This window comes from Mastigoproctus giganteus, chromosome 4, assembly GCF_048544385.1.
Source record: "Mastigoproctus giganteus isolate SK-2022 chromosome 4, ASM4854438v1, whole genome shotgun sequence".
Classification (NCBI taxonomy): domain Eukaryota; kingdom Metazoa; phylum Arthropoda; class Arachnida; order Uropygi; family Thelyphonidae; genus Mastigoproctus; species Mastigoproctus giganteus.
Genome location: NC_143578.1, coordinates 121,448,396 through 121,460,077, shown reverse-complemented (window position 1 = coordinate 121,460,077; position 11,682 = coordinate 121,448,396). Strand labels below are relative to the sequence as shown.

General features: G+C 33.4%; 1 protein-coding gene across 4 annotated transcripts in view; it reads right to left on the bottom strand.

The window, feature by feature from the left end:
• Positions 1–5,872: 5,872 nt before the first annotated feature.
• The window catches only part of LOC150087028 (DET1 homolog), a 93,093-nt gene continuing 87,283 nt past the window's right edge, over positions 5,873–11,682 (bottom strand). For all 4 annotated transcript variants that reach the window (XM_090371758.1, XM_090371761.1, XM_090371759.1 and 1 more), the window contains exon 4: positions 5,873–6,164. In XM_090371758.1, the coding sequence (XP_090227884.1) occupies positions 5,966–6,164 (199 nt within the window). In that variant the 3' untranslated portion in view covers positions 5,873–5,965. The remainder of the gene's footprint in view (positions 6,165–11,682) is intronic.

The following is an 11,682-nucleotide window of genomic DNA, read 5'->3' as shown; positions in this document are numbered from 1 at the left end:
TATATACTGTATAGCTGTTAAATACTTTGGTAAGTAAAAGATATGTGCATACTGTATTAAAGTTATCTAAACACAGCTATGGATAATTTTGTTCAGGACTGCCTCTTTCATCTGACATTTGAGAGTACAATAGGCCAATGATACAGTACAGGTTCAGAAAACCTATACTGTATTTGAGATAGGAAACTGGTTTGTTTCCTATCTCAAAGATGAGAAAGTTTCACTTGCAAAAGATTATCATCTCTCTGCAATCTGAATAAAAAAAAAAAAAGTGTTTCTTTTGAATGACTTTTGTTTTTTTGCATTGCTTTCAAGGCAATTTGAAGATGTTCCAACAGTTTCAGTATGCTTTTCCATAGCTGATAAAAACTGGAAAGTGTTCACTGCTGATAATGGGGAAAATCTAAAAACCTTTACTTTTATTCCTAAAACATATAAAAAAAATCCTCTAAAAAATACTGTGCCTAATTCATTTGTCTATTTTTTTTTCTCAATTTTATTTATTTTTTAAATGGAAAGCAATCATTACTTGTTTTATTTAAATTTTGTTCACCAGTAATATTTATTCTTTTATAATAAAGATAAAGGAAAATAAAAATAAAATAATGTAGTTAATAAAAATAACCACATAAAAAAAATTATCAAAAAGTAGATGTATACTACTAATGCATTGTCCCATTATCTGTGCTTGATTTTGACACCGTGTTTGGTTAGATTTATTGTCCAAAAACTGGCAACCTCAGGACCTGAGATTTCTGGATTGTGGATCACACCTATAGTGTTACATTACATTTCTGAGTATAAATATATTATAAAATAATATTTGTGTGTGTGTGTGTTTGGTCACATAAACTTCCAAGTGTAAATGAACATGTAAAAAATAAACTGTAATCTATTAATTAAAGGTGTGTAGGTGTGCAAATAATTAGTAAATCATGCACTGGTCTATACTACACTATAGTTACCAAATTAAAGTATAGTTATTTAGTGACAACACTGATTAGAACAGACTCTCAGTCTGGATTCCCAACCCACTGCATCTTGAAGGATAGCTGCTGGGGTGAACAATGTGCATGCCTAAAACCTGGAATAACTTGTAGTGAAAACCTACTACCTGAGATTGGCTAAGCCCCAAGTGAAGAGGTCTTTAAGAATGTCTCCAATGGAAATCAAACTTTTCCAAGTGAGTGATGAGCCCATTATATAATACTGTCATTGAGAATGGTGAATCAATGTACCATAACAAATTAAAAGCATAAAACACAAACAAAGGAGGCATTTGGTTGACTCTAGGTTAAGAAGAAATCTTGTCCTAAAAGCTAATTGTGTAAAGTCAAAAATTATTTAATATTTTGAAACTGGAGCAAATGTTTGTTTATTCTCAAGTCCATAAAGGTATAAATATTAGTGCTCATTTGGGGGTTTTAAAAAAAAAATTCCACTGATTTTTTTTTATCGAAAAGAAATTTATAAATTATTTCCATGTTCACTTTGTATAAAAATAGTTTATTACTTTATAAACTATTTTTAAGTTCATTTTAAGTCACTGTATAATGCTCTATTTTTGTAATTAGACTGTTTAATTTTAATTTTTAACTATTAAATCTTTGATATATTTTATTTGGAATTTTTAAAAAGGTTAATAAAGGTTTGTTGTTGTTATTATACTGTATATGTGTTGTGCTTCTTTTGTATGGTCTCTTGTTTCACTACTGATGTTATGAACAGTACAGCCAAAACGTTCCCATATTAAACATAACTAACAAAGAGCACACTAAAACTGGATGAAAATCTGAAACAGCCTGAGGATTAGATACTTTTAGGAATGTGAAATATGATCACTGATACACCGGTGTCCTCAAAGATAGAAATTAAAGGCATATAATTTTCAAATTCCTGGAATAACAATAATTGGATACGGTCTGATGCAGGCAAACTTAACAATGGTAAATAGATTTTGTTCTGACTTTTTAAGTGCAAATTTAATGGGCTATGGAAGATCTTTCACCCTATATTCAAGATCCCTATCTTAACCTCTTTTGCAGGTTTTTGTTTGTGGACCTGATTATAACATATGATAAACACACTATATACAACTTGCCAGACCAATACTTACCTAAAGAGCTTTGTTTCCTTTATCCAGTGCATAACTTAAATTTATCCAGTGTCCGATGTTTATTTCCGTACAAGTAATTATAGTAGTATACTGTGGGGAAAAAATTCTGCTCAGACCTCATTCAGTATACCTCTTCTTAGCTTAGAGAACATGCTGCAAAACAGTATGGATATGTGTGAATTAGTCTGTGCTGGCCAATGCACATATATATCCTTGTACGAATTGGCATGCAGAGACATCTGACATAATCACACAAAACAATGGTTCTCAAATTGTGAGAGGCACGAAAGCATTTTTAAATGGGACAGAGTATGTTAATAACTATTTTTCATTGCACAAGAAACAATTCTTTCTCAGTGACTGCAGAAAGAGAAATTGTTTCTCGATTTGTCCATTAATAACCATTTCCTAAAATGGTGTTAATAGACCTGCTCTTGAAACTACAGGTATATGTGGCTTAAAGACATTTCTTTATAACATTTACCATCAATGTGCAATGACCCTCACATCCCATCTTACAATTGTGTACATGAATGAGAATCAGTATTAATAGCAATTTCTGAGAAAAAGTTTGAGAAGCAATTCTTTAGCATACCTCTAGGAAGATGCACTGTACTACTTGAAATGATGGAATTTTATGGAAAGAGGCCATACACATTTCAGAAGGGCAATGCTCCTTGCCATAGAATGCAATGCAGTGGCATAACCAGAAAAAGTGGGCCCCAATGTAGTTTAGTGTGGGTGCCCCTGAAAATATTTGTTTTGGTAAAAATAAAAAATTAACAATACAACAGTAAATGTGTATTTAAAATCTATATAAAAACAAAAATAATATTAAATTCTGAAAATTAAATGAAGTAATATGTTGACTTACATAATTTAGAATGGTTTTCGTCAAGATTTGGCATTGACAAAATCATTAATTAATTTAGAAATGTCCATTCTTTCAGTTTCTTGTGCTTCTATGCTAAGCAGTGGCTAGCACTGACATGTCCCAAGGTGTTTCTCAAATAATTCTTAATTAATTTTAATTTCAAGAAAGAGTGTTCTGCAGTTGATACAGTAATGAGAATTGTCAAAAATAATATCAGTAAGGATGATACTTCCAAAAAACTAGCACTCATATCATAGTATTTTACTACTAGTTCTATAAATTTACGAATAGTTTTCATTTTTGCAATTTCACTTTTTAGCAACTTTACACAAAGTAGTAAGTTCATCGAAAATTATTCTGAAAAGTCACTTGAAAATTTCTTTTGCACCTTCTCTGCATTTTTTATAATGGAATTTTCATTCATTTGGATTAATTGAGTTGGAGTAAGAAATGCAAACAAGTCAGAAAATGTATTTACTCCTTGAAACTTTTTGTGCAGTTGGGTAGTGTAAGTCAATTACACGATAAAAAATGTTGACTTGAAACAGCAGTTCAGCATTTTAAAATTGGTAGTCATCTGCCAGTTCATCAAAATGTTTCTTAACAAATTGCCTCCGTTCATTTGCAAATTGACAAGGTATACTCCATTTCTGTGCAACAGATGATGCTTCCTTGATGATATTTTCAAATTCATTTCTTAATTTTTTCACTTGATTATACGATGTTTCTATGACCAATGCAGCTTGAACAATATCCATATTCGTTCTTTGCAAAATTGTTGATGCTGAATTAATATTCGACAAGATTTTTTCTATCAGTACGGTGGTTAACACAAAATCAAAATTTTCAATATTATTTTTAAACCGGATGGCTTCTAACTTTTCGTCACTTTTTGATGATTGTATGATAATTTTATTTAATGCCATTAGCAAATCAGGAAATCTCAATTTTATAGCAATTTATAGATGCAAGCTGACTAGACTAATGAGTTGGACTTAATTTCTTTAATATATATAGCATTCACCTGTAATTTGAGATAACAAGTCCCAAAGGTTGATACTGTAGCCAAAAAACACATGCATACTTTGAACAATTGTTGGATATTTTTGGTACTCCATTTACTGCATCATTAATAACTAGATTGAGACTGTGTGCCACACAATGTATGTACAACGCATTTGGTTGTAATTCTTTTAGGCAGGATTGTACTCCTGAATATGCACCACTGATTGTGTTTGCTCCATTGTACCCTTGTCCACGACATTTTGAAAGATCTAAATCGTTTGAATTTATGGAGTCGCAAATAACTGACATTATTCCAGCAGCTGATCCATCAGTAATGGTGAGAAAAACCAAGGAACATTTCTCTGATATCTATACATTTAGGTCTGTTGTCATATGGATCTTTTACAATATGGACAAAATGGTACATAAAGCTTAGTTGATCCATTGCTGAGATATGTGTTGTATCAGCAATGATGGAAAAATGTGGACTTTTTTTGACATATAAACTGGGGGGGAAAGTCTCCGGAGACCCAACTGCATGGTCATCCCCCTCCAGTAATACTCAGAAAGGTGCAATAGTAATACTATACTCGATAATAATGATCCCCAATAAATGGGCCCCTATTTGACTTTGACCCCAGCAGTCAGAAATCCTTAAAAATTGCCCTGGAAGCAGTAGCTATGCTAATACCATTTCACCTCTATTTACTGCAGTTTTGTTCGTGCTGTGCAGCTAGCTGACAATAAACATGCTTTGTGTGAAAAAAATTATTTTTCATAGACATAGTAAATTTTATCATAAACATAACTAAAAAAAAAAAAAAACTTACATTTTAATCAATAAAATTTTTTTATGTTTTGGGATTTGGCTGTATTGGCATAGTTATGCCACTGATGCAATGCATAATGACCTGATTTTAAGAAAACTGTGCTAACACTAGAATGGTTAGCTTGGAGTCCCCGGTCTTCACCCAGCTAAACAACTGTGGAAAAAATTGTGTAAGTGTGTGAAACTGACCATTGGTGCCATCTTCAAAAAGCTGCATTTAAAGATTTCCTGTATGATGGCAACTAGTTTCCTTTGAAACTCGCCAAAAATTGGTGAGAAGTTAGTCATATGGATCACCTGCTGTATTGAAGATTGAAGTTGAGCTAACACCATATTAAAACTGCTTTAAGTCACATATATGATGTCCCAATACTTTTGATAACCATGCATCTTGATTGAGTTTTCTGCATGTGAATGAGCATGGTCATAAAGGAGGAAGGTTCCCTCTGACCATATATGAACTTAATGGCTGTAGATAGACAATCTGATTAACTGTAATGCATGACCTCCCACATGTCACTGCAGCTTATCATCTGCTTTCAGACACATTACACAACTACCCTGACACTACAGTCAGATTAGTTGTGTAATGTGCTGATGCATATATATATATATATATATACCCACACATACAAGATCAGAGTGATATGTTTTTGAATGCTAAGCTCCAACTGATTTCTTTTATTGTTGTTTGTTATTTGGTTTTTAGGAGCATTAGCAACTAAGGCCATATTGCTCCGGGATATGCGGTGGTCATTCCCTGACCTTTCCGCATCCTCTGTATTTGGTGGCGACGGGCTCGAACTCCGGTCTAATCAAGAAACGTGTGCTATGCACTGCTGCTCCTTCCCACCTGGCTACGGAGGCGCCTTTCTTTCATTAACCCTTCCTTATAACTTGCTATGAAATTACTGAAAGTGAAGATAAAATATGCCACAAATGGAAAGCACCACTGTCCTGGTAAGAATTAAAAATAAGTTTGTACCCAATCAATGTGCTTAACATGAAATGCACTGGGTGTTCCAATATTACACCAATTCAGCATATATAATAAAATACAGACCTTTATTTTCTGATAATTGTCTATTGACTGATTATGTAACTCGCTAGGTTCGATGCTAGCATATTTCTAATTACAGTATTATTCTGTTGCAGTGTGACGAACATGAAAATTTACAACATATTCAGCATTTGTTCTTTGCACACTTATAGCAAACGGATCGTGGGGATGGAATGTAAAAGCAACTAGTCGACTTTTATGAGCTGAAGGTGGAGGACTTCTCTCCTGTACACCAGCATAGATCTTGTATTTTAGTAATCCTGAATCACGAGCATAGAACCTATGGTAAATGAAGAAATATTACTCACAGAAAAGTAACTAATAAGCAAGATTTTGTTTTCAGTCAAAATCTGTACACCCAATTTCACTATTTTAACAAATATTTTTACCTTGTCACTACCTACCTTACATATAGAAATACAGCTCAATTTCAAGTTTTAAAAATTAATTTAAGTAGAAGCATTGAACCTGAATGGTACTAGAAGCATTGAACTTGAATGGTACTATGGCTGTGAGATAACTTTTCTTCCTTAACTCTGGTTGATTTTATTCATAATAATTACACAATACACCAACAGATGTTATAAATAGTGTTATGTTTATTAAAATAATGTTGTAAATAAAATAAAATAAAATGCCAATAAAAACTGACTGTACAATATAATACGAATTTAAACTGCAAAGAATTATTTACAATAAAACAATGTAGATGAAACACAGGATGATAAAATGCTAAAATACCACGTGGTTCCACAGGAGCATGGGCAGCACTTCCCTGTGTGCACTGGAAACGGCTTGGGAGCCTGCCAGGCAGAACCGCTCATCCTGTCCAAGAACCACCAGGCACATAGATTTTGGGACTGCAAGTGGCTCGAGAGCTTGCGTATTTGTTCCTCTGAGAGCAATACCATTAATAGATACAGGGGAATCTGCATTTATCCCCTCTTCGAGGCAGTGGTTCTTGGACAGGATGAGTGGTTCCGGCTGGCATGCTCCCGAGCCATTTCCGGTTCCAGTGCACATGGGGAAGCGCTGCCCATGCTCCTGTGGAACCATCTGCTGAGAACGTGAGCCTGCTGATATTTAAGGATGTGCCGTACCATAAGCCTCACTGTTGAAAAAGGAGACGGATGCCTCTGAAAACTACAGTATTTTAGCACTTTTATCATCCTATGTTTCATCTACATTGTTTTATTGTAAATAATTCTTTGCAGTTTAAATTCATATTATATTGTACAGTCAGTTTTTATTGGAATTTTATTTTATTTTATTTACATTATTTTAATAAACATAACACTATTTATAACATTGGTTGGTGTATTGTGTAATTATTATGAATATGAATATTCCCAACTCCAGAGGCCTATTTGAAGATTTGGTTGATTTTAAGTAGAATTAATGTAATTTAAAATGATGTAAGTGTAACAACCACACAAAAAAATGAAAGACAATATAGACGACATTGAATATATACCTAGCTTATGATTTCAAAAGCCTGATGTTTTGTATAGGTCCATATAGGCCACCACAGTGAACACCAAGGAAGAGTCAGTCAAGGAAGTAATTTCATAAAATAAAAATTTTAACGTCAGTAAACACATGCTGCTTACAGCAGTGCTTTATCTCATGACATCTGGTGACCTTGTGTTGAGTGTCCCACAAACACAATTAGCAGAGTAAGCAAAGTTCCAAGAGGGTACATTAGAAAGTAAATTAAAATTTGTGTAAACAAAAGGCATAATACTTAAAAGCTTATGAAAGTGGTCAGTAATCTGTTTAAGGAATTTGAAACAGCATTCAAAGTAATAATATTATCTTCAATTTGACAGAGCAAAGAATTAGAACACAGTTCTCAAAAATGATCTAAATTCAATGAGTTAGTAAAAGAGCAATAGCATTAAAATTAAATTTAAATGAAATAAACTTTTAAAAAATTGATAATAAAAAAACAGAAGCTGAGATCAAAAACATTAATACTGTACTGCTTCAAAGGCACCAACCTGTTAAAATATTTTTATTCAAATTTAAATTTCATAAATTTTCCGAAAACCCAATTTGTAAGTTGCTATGTCTAAGTTATTAAAAAAAATGACATACTGGTAAGAATCAAAATTAATTAACAAAAAGTAAATATAAACAGATTTTCTTTCCTAATTTTAACCAGCCATTGGGCATAATGATTTTAAAAATATGTGTTGGACGTGTTTCAATCCCCAAAACTGACATTTACACAGACAACACCACCTGAGGTGTACAGGAAATTATGTACCCTTTCAGACCTACCAAGAGAGCAGCACCTGTTTCCTTTTACACCTCAAATGGTGTATGGATGTAAGTTGACTGTGTGAGAGGTTTACTAGTGTGCAGCCATTTCTGTGTTTCTTATTTATTTTTTTCTCTTATCATTCATATTAGTATTTTTTTTTTTTTTTTTTTTTTTTTTCAAAATACAATTTCATAAACAAAATCCCCTATTCCATTTCCCCATTAAGGCTCATCAAAATGTAAAATTTTATGAAATGGAATGGTCATCTGGATAATACATGTTGAAGAAGGCAGTAACCATGTGTACATAATATTACTGATGCATATTATGAACAAGAACAGTAATGCAGCATCCATTCCAAGCTCATTCCAGTCCCCAAAAAACAATTTTTTATACTGCAAATTAATCTGGCACTCTCTCAACAGAGCTCTGCTGAACTGAAGGGTAGGCCATAACAAAATGTTTCCACTAAGTTGTTTGCTTCGGCTGTCTGCTCTCTACTGGAATGTGAACAGCAGAAAAAGAGATTGCTTGTTTGTTAGTTTATTTGGTTTTTAGGAGCATTAGCAACTAAGGCCATATTGCTCCGGTCATTCCCTGACCTTTCCGCATCCTCCATATTTTGTGGTCACGGGCTCGAACCCCGGTCTAATCAAGAAGCGTGTGTTACGCACTGCTGATCTTGCCCACCTGGCTACAGAGGTGCCACAGTAAAAGAGAAGTTTCTGTAAACATAAACATAGGTGAACAAGCATCACACACATATGATATCAAGCATAACATACACACGCAGAAGTATCCCCAGTGGCTTAATATAAAACTAGAAACTTAACCACTTTGCACATGTGTCATCTGACAGTTTGTGTGAATGGCTTTCAAACAGCTGCAAGTGTTAATAAGATAAATGGAGTCTTGAATTTAAAAGAAAATTATAAATAATATCATTATGATTTTTGACTGTTTTTGTCCACTATGACAGCAAGCAAACATGTATTGTTACTAGGGCTTCTCAAATATAGTTTTTTCTTCCTGGGATTTTCCGGAAATGGTTGAATAAATTTAGGAAAATCGACTGTTTATGTTTATATATTTAAAAATTAAACAATTTACAGGAAACAGAAAGACTAGAACATTATATTTCTTTATTTCCAACTAAAATAAATTTCTTTTAAAAAATGAAGCCGAAACCTTTTTATTTAAAATATCAACATTTACAATCAAAAATTAATTTTTTTTATGTATTTTGATAATAACTCCTTAAACACAAAGCATCAATACTCCTATCACTAAAGCTAGTTCTCATCTTTGTGATAAACCGACTGCAGAAAATGCTCACTCTGATTCAACAGAGGTCGGTGGAATGGTTTTTAGTGAATCAACTAAATGCATAACGTTGGGAGCTCTGTCCCCAGTTGCCTCGAATAATTGCAAATTCTTGCTTCAAAACCAGGCCTAAACACTGTGATCCTGAGAAAAAGTTTAAAATTCCACAAGTTTTGTCTTAGATTAAATTGCTGCTTCTAAATTGCCTCTCAATGTCCTGAGACCCATGGGTTGTGCAATTTGAATCTATGCCTGAGGGGGCATAGATTCAAATTGAGGAAAGACAGTTGTAGAATAGATGTGTGGAAGTTTTCCTTTAGCCAGCAGGTAGTTGAGAGCTGGAACAGACTTACATTTGGAGTGACCAGATGGGCAAAATGGTAAGTTTTTTTTTTTTTTTTTGGCTGAATGCTGTATAAGCTTGCTTTCTTGCATCATATGCCTCAACTAATGCTAATTTCTTGATTTTCTTCATCTACTGATTGTGAAGAGTTGGGGCTAGAGATTCGTCTTCTTTGGAAAGGTTAATCAATGTCACCTTAGCAAATACAAATAATGATTCTTTGTTTGGTAATGATGGGAAGCCAGTAGTCACCGCAGAATTCACATAATTTTTCTCAGTATTTAAATACTAAAGCAGGCCAACCAAAATTGTATTCATTCTCTCATTAATTCGTTTTATAAGAGTTTTTCATCTTCTTGGCAAATTCTGACTTTTGTTGTTGTAACTCATTAATAATGAAAGCAAATACTCCTTCAGCAGTTAGCAGAGTTGCATCACAGCTGCATAATTTACCTGCACCAATTTTTACTGGCTGCAGAGTTGAAACTATTTTGCAGGACATCAAATTCCTCATTAGTTAAACTTTGCTTTTCTTTAATATCAATTAATGCTTTAAAAACTGCTGCTCTTGTTTCTAAAAATCTCTCCATCATACCCAATAAATTGTCCCAGCACTTTTTCGAATCTAAAATTAGCAACATTTTGGAACCATGTTCTGTCTTTACGTAGTTTAGAAGAATTTCATTCTTGAGAGGGGATATCCTGAATATTTTTACAATTTTTCTTACCGTTTTATCGTTTCACTAACGTCTGTAAATTTTTTGATGCTGCTTTCTTCATCTACATTGGCAATTTAGATCTATTTTATTGTCAAAAGCTAACTCCTTAATTTCAATTGCTGTATTCAAATCATCTAATTCACTTTCATGATCGTCATCTGACTTGTTTTCTGCTTGATTTCTACCTGAATCGATTACTTTCGTATAAAATACATCACACACACAGCCAGGTGTATGCCATGTGCATAACATAAGTGATGATGGCAGCTCATTAATTTTCCAAATTTAATCAAATTTGGTAATTAAAAATTTGTTTGGCAATGAAAATAAATCATTTGGTATACTGGTAATGAAAATGGTGATTTTGATAATAATAAAGTAATATATCAACTAAGATTTTAAATCCTGCAAAAAAGTCAAATCATTTAAATATTCTTATTCTATTCGCAAGACTGAATAACAGTTAGCACTCCTGTTTGCTGACATATCATAGGATACCACAATACATACTTGAACATGCTACGTACGTAGTTTTCGTGCGGTGCTGCGGACTGTGACTAGCAGAGTGAATTCAATTCAATATATATACTTTTTTTTTTTTTTTTTGAGTAATTGGTAATAAAATCGAGAATTTGGTAGTACACCAAGCACGAGACTTGACAATCATGGTGTCAGTTGTCAAGTGTTACTTGAGGATAGATGAGATGCCTGGAATTGCAATAACTCTTTCATAATCCATAATCAATATCTCATAACTCATTATTGCATATCGTTATATTAAAAAATAAATTTAAAACAATTTAATGTTCCTCGGAAATTTCCAGAATTTTTTTAATTCCCAGGAATTAAAAAACCAATAAAAACATGCTGGATCCCTAGAAAGAAGCCCTAATTGTTACCAAAAAAATATCTAGTTTAACCTGAATGTAGCCAAGGATTTAGTGGCTAGGCCAATTCTTTCTCTGTGGGGAAAAGCTGCAGCAAATTGGAGAGGAGAGCCAAGCAATATCCCTCGGAGGAGATGCAGGCTACAAAGACTGGTAACGAAAACACCTTAGGGAGGACCTGATGAGGTGCATAAAGAGCTGAAGGGGATGAAATGAATGAGAGAGGTAAGGTACTTTCTCACTGGTAAAAGTGCCAAAAA